Genomic DNA, 17,584 nt, shown 5'->3' on the forward strand with positions numbered 1-17,584 from the left:
ACCAATTGCTTTGATTTACTGCAATAGCGCCTTGATTGAGTTGAGTTTAGTTTATTGTCACCTATACCGAGGTACAGCGAAAAGCATTTGTTGCATGCTAACCAGTCAGCGGAAAGACAATGCATGATTACAATCGAGCAATCCACAGTGTGCAGGCACATGATAATGGGAATAATGTGAATAAGGGTCAGTGCAAGATAAAGTCCAGTAAAGTCTGATCAAAAATAGTCCAAGGGTCTCCAATGAGGCAAATAGTAGCTCAGTACTGCCCTCTAGTTGTTAGTCGGATGGTTCAGTTGCCTGATAACAGCTGGGAAGAAACTCCCTGAATCTGGAGGTGTGTATTTTCACATTTCTATACCTTTTGCCTGATGTGAGAGTATTGATCTTGCCGAGGCAGCATGAGCTGTTGCAATTGATAATTGACTTATTTGATAATTCCAAATGATCTGAAATCCAAGCTGAAGCTGAAGTTTGAACCCAAAGATCTCGAAGATGCACGTTCTACTCTTTATTCAGTGAAGGAAGATTGCTGATGAAAGGAAAAGAATGAGAGTGAATATATCACAAAATGCTGGAGTAACTCAGCGGGTCAGGCAGCATCTCAGGAGAGAAGGATTGGGTGACTTTTCGGGTCGAGACCCTTCTTCAGACTAAATATATCAGTGTGAATATATCTTTAAGAATTCAATTAAGTATCTAGTCCCCAGTTCTAATTTTTTCCCCCTCAGGTTGTAGGATGCACTTCCAGAAATGTACCCTCCCTCATGATTGGGAGCTGAATAAGAGTCAAGAGTGTTTATATGTCAAATATACCGACAGTGGAAAATTGAAATTCTTACTCGCAGCAGCATGACAGGCTTGTAAATGCAATACACACAGACTATGCAATACGCACAGAGAAACAAAGAAAATATTCAATGAATGAATAACCACAATACTAGTGCACAAAACCCATAATCCTTAGACCAACCAAAGACAATTCATAGATCATAGTTTATTTTGTCACTTTGTGCCAAATGAAAAGGACAATGCAGCACAATTCTTGTCCCTCGGGCTGTAGTGAGAGTAGCTTTCCCCCAACTGGGTGCACCTGGATTTAGACTGGCCATCCTGCTAGCTACATCTCTAATTTGATGTGGGTTTTATAGCCTTCCATCACGAGTGACAATGTTGCATAAACCTCGTATAATGCAGCAGGTCCAGTGCTGACACATTGTGATCTTCAACCTCACCAGTTTAGTGAATTATGGATGTTTATTAGATATAGATTGACGCTGGTGATCAGACTGACAAAACTAATTTTACAGAGGATGCTTGCAGCTGACAAGGGATGATATTTTCATTTATCAGTTTGAGACGGTTGTATGACAGATTTAGTTTATTTTTTTGTTTAGTTTAGAGACACAGCATGGAAACAGGCTCTTTGACCCATCGAATTCACGCCGACCAGCGATCAACCCGTACACTAACACTATTTTACACACCAGGGACAATTTGCAGTAGCCAATTACCTACAAACCTATATGTCTTTGGAGTGTGGGATGAAACCTGAGCACCTTGAGAAAACCTACGCAGTCACAGAAAGGACATACAAACTCTCTACAGACAGCACGCATGGTCAGAATCAAACCCGGGTCTCTGGCGCTATAAGGCAAACAAATAAAGGAGAAAAGGAAGCACTGCATCTTTGGGATTAAGATGTAATGCCTAGACGTGAAGGATTAAGACCGAGACAGTCCCAAGTGACATACTTGGAAATCTGAAAATGCATAGATAATAGACAATCTTACAACTCTCCAGAGTAGTGTTCGTGACTAATCAGCCATTCTGGATTCCTAATGAGCAGAAAAAGTGAACATTCATTAATGGAGACTGTGAGTCCTTCCCATTGTCTCCAGATAATCTTTTATAGTCATAGAGTCAAACAGTGTGGAAACAGGCCCTTCAGCTCAACTTGCCCACATCGACCAACATGCCCCTTCTACACTAGTCCCATCTGCCTGCGTTTGCTCCATATCCCTCCAAACCTATCCTATCCATATACCTGTCTAAATGTTTCTTCAACATTGCAATAGTACCTGCCTCAACTACCTCCTCTGGCAGCTTGTTCCATGCATCCACCACCCTTTGTGTAATAAAATTACCCCTCAGGTTCCTATTAAATCTTTCCTCCCTCACCTTAAACCCATGACCTCTGGTTTACGACTCCCTTACTCTGCCCAATCTATTCCTCTCATGACTTTATACACCTCTACAAGATCACCTCATCCTCCTAGAGACCTAGCCTGCTCAACCTCTCCCTATAGCTCAGGTCCTCGAGTCCTGCAACATCCTCGTAAATTTTCTTTGCAACCTATCTGGCTTGATAACATCTATTCAATAACACAGTGCTCAAAACTGAACACATTATTCTAAATTAATAGACAATAGACAATAGACTATAGGTGCAGGAGTAGGCCATTTGGCCCTTCGAGCCAGCACCGCCATTCAATGTGATCATGGCTGATCATTCTCAATCAGTACCCCATTCCTGCCTTCTCCCCATACCCCATGACTCCGCTATCCTTAAGAGCTCTATCCAGCTCTCTCTTGAATGCATTCAGAGAATTGGCCTCCACTGCCTTCTGAGGCAGAGAATTCCACAGATTCACACCTCTCTGACTGAAAAAGTTTTTCCTCATCTCAGTTCTAAATGGCCTACCCCTTATTCTTAAACTGTGGCCCCTTGTTCTGGACTCCCCCAACATTGGGAACATGTTTCCTGCCTCTAACATGTCCAACCCCTTAATAATCTTATACATTTCGATAAGATCTCCTCTCATCCTTCTAAATTCCAGTGTATACAAGCCTAGTTGCTCCAGTCTTTCAACATATGATAGTCCCGCCATTCCGGGAATTAACCTAGTAAACCTACGCTGCACGCCCTCAATAGCAAGAATTAAGTTAATTTAATGTTCCCATCCCACAGATGCTGCTTGACCTGCTGAATCTTTCCATTATTTTTGTTTTATAAAATCAAATCATAGCCCGATAGAAACTCTATTTTAAGTTAATTATCTTTGGTTAGAGCATGGAACCAGGCCCTTCAGCCCAACGATTCCACACCGACCACTGTTTACCTGTTCACATCAGTTCTATATTATCCTACTTTTCACGTCCACTGCCTACACACTAGGGGCAATTTACAGAGGCTAATTATCCATTCGGTTCCAGTGCCCGGTCCTGGTGGATCACAGCTTTATGAACAGCAATAGATGCCACCCTCCAACATCACCCTGCAAAGTGCAGCCATGCACAGCATCAAACCAAACACTAAGCTGCCCTCAATCAACATTCAGAAGGTGGATAGTGATCTAGAACAGGAGGACTAGCTGCTTATTGTCCAGCACAGACATGCTGCTCTCAATTACTGTGCCCACATTATCTTTTACCTCAGCAAGGAGGAGATGGAACAGCAAACAGAAGCACAAGGTAGCTGATTCACTTCTACATCCATGTGTCTGTCCTACACACTAGGGGCAATTTACAGAGGCTAATTATCCTACAAGCTCACATGTCTTGAGATGTGGGAGAAAAGCACCCAAAGTAAACCTACATGGTCACTGGGAGAACATGTAAACTGCACACACTGATACCACCTGAGGTCATGATGGAACCCGAGTCTCTGATGCTGTGAATCAGCAGCTCTACCAGCGATGTCACTGTGCCGCCCTTCTGTTCCATGAAACATTGCAAGTTTATCAGTGATTTAGGCTGATAAACTGCATGGTTTAAGCTTGTTAAAAACCAGGTGTTAAATGGAAATCAGAAATTTACAGATGCTGGAAATCTGAAATAAAAACTGAAATGCTGGAAATCTTCAGCTGGTCAGACAGGATCATATCTGGAAAGAGAAACAGTTAATGTTTCAGGTCTGGGATCCGTCATCAAACATAATCAGAAAGGGTCTGTGACATTAAAGGTTCACTCGCCACAGATGCTGCCTGACCCGCTGAAACTTTCTATCATCATTGTACTACAAAATCAGATCATAGTCCAATAGTAACTACAGCACGGTGACACAATGGTAGAATTGTTGCCTATCAGCACTTGCAGCGCCAGAGACCCGGGATAGATTCCGACTACGGGTGCTGTCTGTACGGAGTTTATACGTTCCCCCCATGACCGCATGGGTTTTCTCTAAGATCTTCGGCTGCCTCCCACATTCCAGACATTCAGGTTGGTAGGTTAATTGGCTTGGTATAATTGTAAATTGTCCCTAGTATGTGCAGGATTATGTTAATGTGCGGGGATGCTGGTCGGTGCGGACTCGATAGGCCGAAGGGCCTGTTTCCACTCTGTATCTCTAAACTAAACTAAACTCAACTAAATATATGGATTCATTTAGGCTCTTGCAAAGTTGCCCCTTTCCTGCGTAAACTTAAGGGGAGCAGCACTGTGGTGCAGCGGTAGAGTTGCTGCCTTACAGCGCCAGCGTGTTCAATCCTGACCACAGTTGCTGTCTGCACTGAGCTTGTATGTTCTCGCTGTGACTGCGTGAGTTTTTTCCGGCGGCTCCAGATTGCTCCCACACCAAATACGTAAAGGATTGTACATTAATTGGCTTTGATAAATTGTAAACTGTCCCTAGTGTGCAGGATAGTGCTGGTGTATGGAGTGATCGCTGGTCAGCGCGGACTCCGTGGACCAAAGGGCCTGTTTTCATGCTGTATCTCTAAAGTAAAGTGTAAAGTTAGTGGGTCATGCTACAACAAGGGAATTAATTGACATTCCTCTACCATTCTCAAGCAATACACTTATGTTTCTTTTCACCCTTCCACAATATATCCTGCCCAGAATACACTCTCTCACTATGCACCCTTTGAGTGAACACCTCGAGGGCTTACAACCTTACTTGTAATACACCCTGCCCACAATGCATTTGATGTTAGACACTCGCTTGCTATAGACCTGCAAAGCTTCACCCCTTGCCTATAATACACTGCGTGTAATACATCCCGCTAACTATATAGTCTCTAATTATGGACTTCTGCAGCTTATGGACCTCTGCAGTTCATGATACACCCAGCAAATGATGTACCTCATCTGCTTTATACTGGGCCAGATCACATTGTTTGACCAAGCCTACCTTTGTTTTCCAAAATAAATTTTATTCATAATAAAATTAAAATACAAAAAAAACAGTGCAAACAAATCTTCATACTTTCTCATGGCCTATACTTTGATTTTTTTAAATTCAAAAATAAACTTTATTTAGAATTAAAAATATATACAAAACAAAATCTGTGCAAGGACTCATCATAGATTCACAGTGTTTGTACATTTAATAGTGTCATACCGCCCTGCTTTGACTTCAGCTAACACATACCCGGTATATATTGATGGTGCCGAAGTAGAGATGGTTGAATGCTTCAAGTTCCTCGGACTAAATATCATCAGCAACTTATCCTGGACCAGCCTTATCAAGGCTATGCCCTCTAGTGTTGGACCCAGGGAAAAAGGTTCTGACTGTCTACCTTATCGATGCCTCTCACAATTGCCTCTACTTCTATAAGGTCTCCCCTCAGCCTCTGACGTTCCAGAGAAAACAATCCAAGTCTGTCCAACATTTCCCGGTTGGTGAAACCCTCTCATCCAGGCACCATTCTGGTAAACCTCCTCTGCACCCTCTCCAACGCTTCCACATCCTTCCTGTAATGGGGCGACCAGAACTGCATGTAATATTTCAAATGCGGCCCAACCAAATTTTGATAGAGCTACCTCTGGACTTCCTGAATCTTATATTCAATGCCTCTAGTAATGAGGGCAAGCACACCATACTCATTCTTTATCAGCCTATCTATATGCGCTGCTACCTTTAGTGACCTATGAACTTGGACTCCAAGATTCCTCTGCACATCAATGCTGTTAAGGGTCTTGCCATGAGCTGTATAGGTTCACTATTTGCAGATATTACCCACTACACTCGACATATACCCACTGCACACAGTTTATTTACAGACCCCCCTCCTGCGATACACTTGCTACTTACAGGTGCCACAGACTCCACCCACTGCACAATCCCTAGTTATAGGTCCCATCCCTCATGCACTCACTATTATGCACTCACTGCACAAATTCCACCTGCTACACATTCAATATTTACAGACTTTCACTGGCCATTTACAGAATCCACCACAAAACACTCAATATTTACAGGCCCTATCCCTTATACACCAACTATTTATAAAGCCCATAAACCATATACTCGCTATTTACAAACTCTATCTGCCGCACACTAGCTACTTACACAGTCTACCTTGCTATTTACAGACTCTGTCCACTGGACACTTGTTATTTAAAGACTTCCCCTGCTACAAACTCCTTTGACATGTTAGTCAATGTTTGTGCGTCCGGCTGCATTTTACTGGATATCATGCCACGTGCTTGTAGCATGCCACTAACATGAAACATTTAATGAAATAACATCGTTATTTTGCTAACTAGAGGGTATTTGGTGAAAAGCATGCAGTCTCTGGATGAAAAGACACAAAGTGCTAAAGTAACTCATTGGATTAGGCAGCATCTGTAGCATAGATTAGGGTGGCATGGTGGCACAGCGGTAGAGTTACTGTCTGACAGCGCCAGAGACCCGGGTTTGGTGCTGTCTGTACGGTATTTGTACATTCGCCAAGTGACCGCGTGGGTTTGCCCAGGGTGCACAGGTTTCCTCCCACACTCCAAAGATGTACAAGTTTGTAGGTTAATTGGCTTTGGTAAAGACTGTAAATTGTCACTAGTGTGTAAGATAGTGTTAGTGTGCGGGAATCGCTGTTCGGCATGATGGGCTGAAGGGCCTGTTTCCACGCTGTATCTCTAAACTAAACTAAACTAAACTAAACTATCCCAGCACTTTGTGGATTTTTTTGTTGTAAATCAGCATCTCTGAATGAACTGCGGTATTTGAGAATTATTATAGCAATCTTCTTATCTTCCATTTTGCTGATTAACTTTCCCAAATTGGGAAGGTGAAGCAGACATTTTAAGCCTCACCTGCTGCAGAGCATTGAAGTTTTCTGTGTGCATCCAATTTAAGCCCATAGTTTTTGTTTTCATTTTGTTTTTTGCAGCAGCACCTTCATGCAACCATGGAGCAGTGACAGCTGTGAAGCAAGGTTTGCCCGACAGAGGAGATCTCAGCAGGCTTGTGTTGGTGGAGCTGTTCACTGTGCTGTCACAGTGCCACCAGCTGTCAATGGGCAATTTTTTTTTCCCTTCGGAATTGTCATCAGCTGTATGTGATAGTTTCCAACTCTGCCTCCTGCCACTAATGTTGTCAGATTGTTCTGTTATATTTGGACAATTGCCAGGCAAGTCTATGAATTTATAGCTAGATACATACCTCTTTAAACAGGTAGCTTCTCTTCTCTGGTAACTTCAAAATTTCATCTCATTCATGGTGGTAAACTTTCCTATGCCTGATGATCCGTGTGTTCCCAGATCTATTTCCTCGCAAGGCTACCAGCATAATCAAGGAAGGGTCTCACCCCGGTCACTCCCTCTTCTCCCTTCCTCGCCCATCAGGCAAGAGGTACAGAAGTGTGAAAACACACACCGCCAGAATCAGGGACAGTTTCTTCGCAGCTGTTATCAGTTAACTGAACCATCCTATCAACAATTAGAGAGCTGTCCTGAGCTATTATCTACCTCATTGGAGACACTCGGAATATCTTAAATTGGCCATTACTGGACTTTATCTTGCACTAAATGCTAATCCCTTCATCATGTCTCTGTACACTGTGGATGGCTCGAATGTAAATATGTATAGTCTTTCCACTGACTGGTTAGCGTGCAACAAAAGTTTTTCATTGTACCTCAGTACATGTTCATTTATTATAGGAGCAGAATTAGGCCACTCGGCCTATCAAATCTCCTCTGCCATTTAATCATGACTGATCTATCTGTCCCTCTCAACCCCATTTTCCCTCCTTCTCCCCATGACCCTTGACATCCTTACTAATCAAGAATCTGTCAATCTCTGGCTCAAAAATATCTAATGACTTGGCCTCCACAGCCGTCTGTGACAATGAATTTCACAGATTCATCACCCTCTGACTGAAGAAATTCTACCTCGTCTTTCTAAAGGTACGTCCTTTTATTCTGAGGGTATGCCCTCGGATCTTAGACTCTCCCACTAGTGGAAACATCCTCTCCACATTCACTCTATCCAGGCCTTTCACTATTCGGCAAGTTTCAATGAGGTCCCCCATCCTTCTAAAGGATAAACTAAACTGAACTAATAAATAAACTAAACTAAACTAAACTATTGGACCATGGGCTACCTTAGACACTCCCTCTACATACAGTGCAGTTTTAGTGCCCAGTTAATAGTGTGTTAATAACTCTCACAAAATGTCTTCTGAGGAACAGTAATGAAAATAATCCACAGGCACAGGAGAAGAGGTACTTCTGAAAAACTGCAGGTCATGATCGAAAGGTCGACGCTTAAGAACAAATTGTCAATATTGTAATTACCTGAGAGCAGCCATGAAATATTTATGATCCTTGGGAGATTAACTCGATGATGTGAGGTACAGAGACACATTCAGAATTAATCTGAAAGTTTGCACCGTTGCGGAAACAACACAGGGAACAGTTGCAAAGGACAACATTTCAAGGCACGGAGCCAGCTTTTCATGCAGTTCATGCTTTAGAGGTGACACAAGGTGGGAGCTATTGAAGTAAAGTGGCAATGTAAGGCCTGCATTTTTGGGTGGCACAGCTGATAGAGATGTTGCTTTGCAGCGCCAGAGACCCAGGTTCGATCCTGACCTCGGGTGCTGCCTGTGCGGAGTTTGCACGTTTTCCCTGTGACCATGTGAGTTTCCTCCGGGTGCTCCCTTTTCCGTCCACATCCCAAAGACGTGCGGGATTGTAGGTTAATTAGCTGTAAATTAACCCGTGTGTGCAGAGAATGGACGAGAAAGTGGGATATTACAGATCTAGTGTGAACGTGTGATGGATGGTCAGCATGACTCAATAGGTCAAGCCACCAGGGCGATGCATGCAGTAGCACTTGCAGATCATGGAGCAACCTTCCATCACACAAATATGTTCAGGGTTGAACAAGACCCATGATGTTGATGGGTCAATTGAATTATCTTATGAGTGAATGGGTAAAATGGTCTTGATGAATATAGAGTCATACAGCATGGAAACTGGCCCTTAGACCCAACTTGTCCATGCTGACCAACATGTCCCATCTACATTGGTCCCACCTGACTGCATTTGGTCCATATCCCTCTAAACCTTTCCTCTCCTTGTATCTGTCTAAATGGTTCTTAAACGTTGATGTTAAATGTCGAATGAACTTTTTCCGTGTTATTTTCCAGTTCCACTGTGGTCTTACCCTCTGGTTTTTCCTCATGTTCAAATGAAAAGTTGTCCTCTTGATGTGTGTCTAACATAGAAAGGTCTCCTGTACAGCAGCCAAAACTCTTTGTTGCCAATTACAAATGTCCAGCTGCTCTGACTGAAATAAAAGTCTGGATTTTCAGTAGGTCACAAAAATATAGGAACATAAATTGGGAATTAATAAATGTCAACAGCTAAGAACTTTGAATGGTGCACCTTTTCTACTCTATCAACACTCCTCAAAAGTAGTTGCAAGATCATTAATGTTTTTGACAATATAGTCAGTTTTCTCAAAAGCCTGGTTTCAGAGGCCAGTGGCAGTGGTGGCACCAGTAAAAATGTGATGTACTTTACTTTTGACTTAAAATAACAACGTGCAACAAATGACAGGAGAAAATAAGATAAGTTTAGTTGAGGGATACGGCGTGGAAACAGGCCCTTTGATCCAATAAGTCCATGCCGACCATCGATCACCTGTACACTAGACAATAGACAATAGACAATAGGTGCAGGAGTAGGCCATTCGGCCTTCGAGCCAGCACCACCATTCAATGTGATCATGGCTGATCATTCTCAATCAGTACCCAGTTCCTGCCTTCTCCCCATATCCCCTGACTCCGCTATCCTTAAGAGCTCTATCTAGCTCTTTCTTGAATGCATTCAGAGAATTGGCCTTCACTGCCTTCTGAGATTCCACAGATTTACAACTCTCTGACTGAAAAAGTTTTTCCTCATCTCCGTTCTAAATGGCCTACCCCTTATTCTTAAACTGTGGCCCCTGGTTCTGGACTCCCCCAACATTGGGAACATGTTTCCTGCCTCTAACGTGTCCAACCCACGTTATCACACTTTCGCATCCTACACACTAGGGGCAATTTACACTCTGGCGCTGTGAGTCAGCAACTCTACCCGCTGCATCATTGTGCTGCCCACTGAATTCCTGAATTACTGAATAGTTTGCAGGCATCGATGGATATGGCACAAGCAACGACTGACTAAACATGTAGATGCTCGTTTCAGAATAGGAACAGCACATTTAACTTTTGACTCTATCAGGTCAAATCTTCAATGGTAGCATATTCTTCCTTAATATGTAAATGATACAATTAATAATTCAATGGTGAATTTACAGGTAGATAAGTCGTCTTGTTATTCTGCAATATTATAGACAGGGTGTCAGAGAAGGCAGGAGAATGGGGTTGAGAGGTAAAGGTGAATCAGCCATGATTGAATGAGGGAGTAGTCTCGATAGGCCGAATGGGCCAATTCTGCTCCTAGAACTTATGAACTTATGACTGAGCCATGAAAATGTTCCACCAACAATACCCTTTAGTTCCAGAGAGCAAGCAAGAAAGTCATTTTAGAAACACAGAATAATTGTTCAGCTTTTTGATTGATACCAGCTTTTTTCCATGTTGACTGTGAATAAAGTAATGGGGGAGATTGAATCGTGAGGGTGATAGATAGGGGGAATGCACAGAGTCTTTTATCCAGGGTAGGGAAATCTAGAACCAGAGGACATAGGTTTAAGTTGAAAGGGGAAAACCTTTCACATAGGTGGGTGTGTGGAGCAAGCTGCCAGAGGAAGTAGTTGAAGAAAGTACACTAACAACATTTTTAAAATGCTTAGACAGGTACATGGATTTTAAAGGTTTAGAAGGATATGAGCAAAATGTGAGCAAATGGGACTACCTTAAATGGGGATCTTGACTGGCATGGACGTGTTGAGCCTTAAGGGCCTGATTCCGTGCTGTATAACTCTGATTATTTAACAGAGTCAATCTGTTCAAATTGTTTTTGGTTTGGCCATTAAGTCTAAAGGTTTATTGCTACCATTCTTGATGAAACAAAAATAAATTTGGGAAACACAAATCAAAACTTCAGTAACCCAAAAAATAACGGGAAACTGGGATGTATCCAGGTTTATAAAGGAATGTGTGAGTGCAGAGTGTGAGGGGTGGCACGGTGATGCAACAGTAGTTGCTGCCTTCCAGCGCCAGAGACACAGGTTCGATCGTGACCACGGGTGCTGTCTATATGGAATTTGTACGTTCTCCCCATGAATTGCATGGGTTTTCACCAGGTTTCCTTCCACACACCAAAGACGAACAAATTTGTAGGTTAACTGGCTTCGGTAAAATTTGTAAATTGTCCCTAACGTGTACTATAGTGTTAGTGTACGTGGATCGCTGGTCGGCGCAAACTCGGTGGGTCGAAGGGCCTGTTTCTGCACTGTATCTCTAAACTAAACTAAACTAAACTAAATAGATAATCATTTAAGATGAGCATTAGTGAAATGATACAACCTCTCTATCCAGGCCTTTCACTGTTCAATAAGTTTCAATGAGGTCCCCCCTCATCCTTCTAAACTCCAGCGAGTACAGGCCCAGTGCTGTCAAACAATCATCATACGTTAGCACAATCATTCCTGGGATCATTCTCGTCAACCTCCTCTGGACCCTCTCCAATGCCAACGCATCCTTCCTCAGATATGGGGCTCATAATTGCTCACAATACTCCGAATGCATCTGACCAGTACCTTATAAAGCCTTAGAAGTACATCCCTGTTTTTATATTCTAGTCTTTTTGTTAGTTAATGCGAGTATTCAATTTGCCTTCCTTACTACCGATTCAACTTGCAAATTAACTTTGTGAGAATACTGCACCAGCTCTCCCAAGTACCTTTGCACCTCCGCACCTCCATGTAGCAGAAAATGGCTGCCATAGCATTTCTGAATCCTGGTGAAAGTGCAGTTTCAGTAAAGTGAGACATATTGCAGAAAGGGATTCTATTTTTGAGACAGGGGCAGCATTCAACGCAACATGTTTATTTACCTGAATTGTTTAATTGGATTAACATGTTCCAATGCGTGGGCAGCACAATGGGCAGCTGGTGGAGCTGCTGTCTCACAGCGCCAGATATCTAGGTTCGATCCTGACTTCAGGTGCTGCCTGTATTGAGTCATGAAATCAAAATGGTTCACTGTTGATATATTTGCCACTTTGAAAGAAGTGGATTGCATCTATTAACGGACTTGCAACTGGAAAGCATAACCCAGGTAAAATACAATACTTGGCCATGTGTTTCACAGTTAAATCTTTTTGATTGCTGTATATTGTTTCATGACATTATAAGTGGCAAACTGTCTTATGTATTCTTCAGAAGAACTAAATGTAGCTAGTTGTTTTCCAAAATATTTTGTGGGTTTTATCACAGAAAATATGTTATTCCAAAGAGCCATCTTAATAATTGATATTATCACCAAATTCACTGTAATAGTTGTCCATATTATGTGCCATGTTAATCCAAAGAGCCATCTTAATTCACTGTGATAGGTGTCCTTCTTGCGGGTAGTAGGCATACCTGTATTCTGAGGCTCCTGGGCTATGCACTATCTACACTGAGTATGTCATCCTAACCTCATGAAGCTAGGTCCAAGATAAAACTAAGTCACTAGTATTGAACGAAACAGGTAACATGTAACTGGTACATAAATATACAGGTACATGGGCAGCAATGGTTTAGATGAATATGGGCCAAGCGCGAGCCAATGGCAGGGCCGTCTTAACGCATGGGCCTGATGGGCACTTGCCCGGGGGCCCGGGGGCCCACGAGCATAGGGGCCCCATGCTGATCTGTGTATGTTAAGTGACTTGCAATAAATAAATACTACTTTAAAAATGTAGGTTCAATAAGTGCTTTTTTCGCAACATTTTCGGTCACTAAGTGCTTCTCACAGCGATCTGTAAGGGCTTTTCGCAACAATGTAGCACCCTAAGTCCATCGCTAAGTGCTTTTCGGTAAGTGCTTTTCGCCGGCACTGTGTGGGAGGTGGTGGTGTGGGTGGTGGGTGGGGGGGGGGGGTGGGGGAAAACTTTCTCTTTTAAGTCTCTTCCTCATGGCGCGGGGTGCGGCTCGGCCGCGGGGCCTAACATCGCCCGGCGCGGCTCGGCCGCTGGACTTAACATCGCCCGGCGCTTCTCGGCCGCTGGACTTAGCAGTGGCCGGTGCGGCTTGGCCGCGGGGCCTTCCATCGCCCGGTGCGGCTCGGCCGCGGGGCATAACATCGCTGGTGCGGCTCGGCCACGGGACTTAACAGTGCCCGGTGCGGCTCGGCCACGGGGCCTAACATCGCTGGTGCGCCTCAGCCGCTGGACTTAACAGTGCCCGGGCAGCGGGGCCTAACATCGCCCGGCGCGGCTCGGCCGCGGGACTTTTCATCGCTGGTGCGGCTCGGCCGCTGGACTTAACATCGCCCGGTGCGGCTTGACCGCGGGGCCTTCCATCGCCTGGTGCGGCTCGGCCGCTGGACTTAACATCGCCCAGTGCGGCTCGGCCGCGGGACTTAGCTGCGCACGACTCGGTCGCGGGGCCTTCCACCGCCCGGTTTGGCCGCGAGACGTTTCAGCGCCCGTTGCGACTCGGCCGCGGGGACTTCCATCCCCTTGCGGGGACTGTGTGGGTCGGTCGGGGACGAGCTGTCTGTCCGTGGGCGTGGGGAAGAGAGTGGAAGTTTTGTTGCCTCCATCACGGTGAGGGGGTGTTTGGAGTCACTGTGATGGACGTTATGTGTTGGGGTCATGTGTCTTGTGTTCTTTTTTGTGTGTGACTGCTATGTAGTTTCGTTCGGTACCTTGGTACCGAATGACAAATAAAGCTCTGTTGAACTGACAGGGGGGGGCTGGTAGGGAAAGGGGGGTGGGGGAGAGTAACGGTAGGGGCCCAGTACACTGCTTTGCCCGGGGGCCCATAATGCTGTAAAAACGGCCCTGGCCAATGGGACTAGTTTAAATGGGGTATCTTGGTTGGCATGGGGATGAAGTGTGCCAAAGGCCTGTTTCTATTCAGTATGATTCTATGACCCAAAGAATAACTGCTGCCTCTGCTCATGCTCAGAGCTCCTAAAGCTTCGTTCAGAGAAACAGTGTGGAGACAGGCCCTTCGGCCCACCGAGTCCGCGCCAACCAATGATGACCAGTACACTAGTTCTATCCTGCACACGAGGGATAATTTACAGAAGCCAATTACCCTACAAACCCGCATGCCTTTGGAAAGTGGGAGGAAGCTGGAGCACCCTTAAAAAACCCACGCGGTCACAAGGAGAACGTACAAACCTAATACAGACAGCACCTGTAATCAGGATTGAACTGGGGTCTCTCGCGCTGTAAAGCAGCACCTTTACTGCTGCTCCACTGTGCCGGTAGAGGTAATCTCTCTCCTGTTACTTAGAGGTATTTGAGGTGAACTTTTTTTGGATTTAGCTAATAATTCTGCATTTACAATTCATTGTGATTATAAATATAATAACACTTACTAAATTAAGGGATGCATTCTATTACTTAATTGTAGTCAGTTTAATTATATCTTAATGAACAATTAATCTTAGTAAAAGCTAAATACTTCTCATGTTGTTCTGTAAACAGTGGAAGCCCTGCACCTTGGAACATTAATGGCAGCTCATGGCTACTTCTTCCCAATCTCAGACCATGTACTGATGTTGAAAGATGATGGTACCTTCTACAGATTTCAGGTGGGCTAATTCAAATTTATTGTTGAAATGCAAAATTGAGTCAGGTTTTGTTTTCTTTTATTTGGATTTTTAATTATGTATTGTATAATGACTTTGTTTGACTAATGTATTGTTTAATGACTTTGTATTGAGCATAGAAGCTGGGAGGTCATATTGCAGTTATATCAGACATTAGTGAGGCTGCGTGGAAAGTATTCTGTTCAATTTTGGGCATCCCGTTATACGAATGATGATGTCAGCCAGGAGAGGGTGCAGGGAAGATTTACGAGGATGTTGCCAGGACTCGAGGGCCTGAGCTATAGGGAGAGGATGAGCAGGCTAGAACTATTCCTTGGAGCACAGAAGGATGAAGGGTGATTTCATAGAGGTCTACTAAATCATCAGAGGAATAGATCAGGTAGATGCACATAGTCTCTTGCCCAGAATAGGGGAATGTGAACAAGAGGCCATAGTTTTTAGTGATGGGGGAAAGATTTAATAGGAACCTGAGGGGTAACGTTTTCACACAAATGGTGGTGGATATATGGAACGAGGTGCCAGAGAAGGCAGAGGCAGGTACAAGAACAACGTTTAGGAAACATTTAGACAGGTACATGGATAGGACAGGTTTGGAGGGGTATGGGCCAAATAAAGGCAGGTGGGACTAGTCTAGCTGGGACATGTTGGCCAGTGTGGGCAAGTTGGGCCGAATGGCCTGTTTCCATGCTGTAAGTCTCTTTGACTCTATGACTAATGTACATGGTTGTGATAGATTTAACAATAAAGGCGATGAATGTAAATCAGCAGAAAGTGAGCAGAAAGGCCAATGGAGAGGATGTGTTCTGTTGCTGACAGTTGTTGTGGGCTGTAAATGTGCATCTATAATCTTGGGTAATGATAGGAATGTGTCACTTGGATTGAGGGACTGCGTGTTTGAGAGGATTATAGTATTCAGAAGCAAAGAGATCTAGAAACCTTTAACACTTCATGGTGAACTGGCTTCATCAAGCAGCATACCTGTCAGCCAGGCATGAAAGACAGCTGTAAGCAGAGTCAAGCATGGGAGATACCGGGGAGGAGATAAAGCAGCAATCTGGCTGACTCCATGTAGACGGCTGATCTAAAACATTGAAATTAGGTCCAATGCTGCTTTAGGAAAGTCTTGGGATAGTTGGATCATGCCCCGTCTGATACCCAACACATTGTAAGTCTGTACAGGAAGGAACTGCAGATGCTGGTTTAAACTGAAGATAGATACAAAAAGCTGGAGAAACTCAATGGGACAGGCAGCATCTCTGGGGAGAAGGAATGGATTACTTTTTGGGTTGAGACCCTTCTTCAGACTCAGTCTGAGGAAGGGTCTCGACCCGAAATGTCACCCATTCCTCTCTCCAGAGATGCTGCCTGTCCTGCTGAGTCACTCCTGCTTTTTGTGTCTATCTGTATGTTAAATCAGTTGGTCTCAGAAACTTGACGATGCATCAAACGTTATTATCATTCGTGTTTAACGAGGTTTAGTTAAATCTTTAATTACACAATGGCACAGCTGGTAGAGCTGCTGCCTCATATTGCCAGAGACCCGGGTCGATCCTGACTACGGGTGCTGTCTGTGTGGAGTTTGCACGTTCTCCCTGTGACCACGCGGGTTTCCTTCGGGTGCTCCAGTTTCCTCCCACATCCCAAAGACGTGTGGGTTTGTAGGTTAATTCGCCTCCGTAAATTGCTCCTAATGTGTAAGGCATGGATAAGAAAATGGGATAACAGAACTAGTGTGAATGAGTAATTGATGGTCGGCATGGACTCAGTGAGCCGAAATGCCTGTTTCCATGCTGTATGAATTCAATTCAATTCGGGAGGCACAGTGGCATAGCGGTAGCGTTGCTGCCTTTCAGCGCCAGAGACCAGGGTTCGACCATGACTACGGGTGCTATGTGGAATTTGCACGTTCTCTCTGTGATTGTGGGTTTTCTCCAGGTGCTCCTTTCTCCTCCCACATTCCATAGATGTACAGGTTGGTAGGTTAATTGGCCTCGGTAAAAAAAAAGTAAATTGTACCTAATGTGTAGGATAATGCTACTGTACGGGGTGATCGCTGGTCGGCGCGGACTCGGTGAGCCGTAGGGCTGGTTTCCGCGCTGAATCTCTAAAGTCTGAAGTCTAAATTCAATTCAATTCAAAAATGCAAATAAATGATTCTTGATATCTTCAAAAGAACGTAATGATTCACAAATATACTCTCTGTGCCATTTTGTTCTTTTACAGACACCGTACTTTTGGCCATCCAATTGTTGGGAGCCAGAAAACACTGACTATGGTTAGTCCTGGTTTAAGGTATTTCCTCAATGTGTACAGAAAAGATGTAATAATGATGGGTCTGCATGAAAGTATCATACAAATCAATGGGCCCATTTCAGTGGTGGCAATGGGAGCATTTTATCTAGATATGTTATGATCAATTATTAAGGATTTTACAAAAAAAGTATCTCATTTAATTTTGAATTTAGCATGACACTTTTCAAAATCCGTAACCCAGCCTTGGTATTGTGATCCCCAGAGAAAACGATAGCAGCTTGCAGATAAACGAAAATCAAAATAATTATAGATGTTGGAAATATGAAACAACACCGAAAATGGTGAAAAAACGCGGCAGATTAGTCGGCATCTGTGAAAAAATCAGA

The 17,584-nt window shown here is 43.9% G+C and overlaps 1 protein-coding gene across 2 annotated transcripts in view; it reads left to right on the forward strand.

Annotated features, from left to right (window-relative positions):
* Nucleotides 1-17,584, forward strand: part of rgs7b (regulator of G protein signaling 7b) — a 298,641-nt gene that overhangs the window by 234,600 nt on the left and 46,457 nt on the right. For both annotated transcript variants that reach the window (XM_078405059.1, XM_078405060.1), the window contains exons 5-6: nt 14,821-14,927; nt 17,169-17,220. In XM_078405059.1, coding sequence (XP_078261185.1) covers nt 14,821-14,927; nt 17,169-17,220 — 159 coding nt within the window. The remainder of the gene's footprint in view (nt 1-14,820; nt 14,928-17,168; nt 17,221-17,584) is intronic.

The sequence above is a fragment of the Rhinoraja longicauda genome, chromosome 9 (genome assembly GCF_053455715.1).
Source record: "Rhinoraja longicauda isolate Sanriku21f chromosome 9, sRhiLon1.1, whole genome shotgun sequence".
Taxonomy (NCBI): Eukaryota; Metazoa; Chordata; class Chondrichthyes; order Rajiformes; family Arhynchobatidae; genus Rhinoraja; species Rhinoraja longicauda.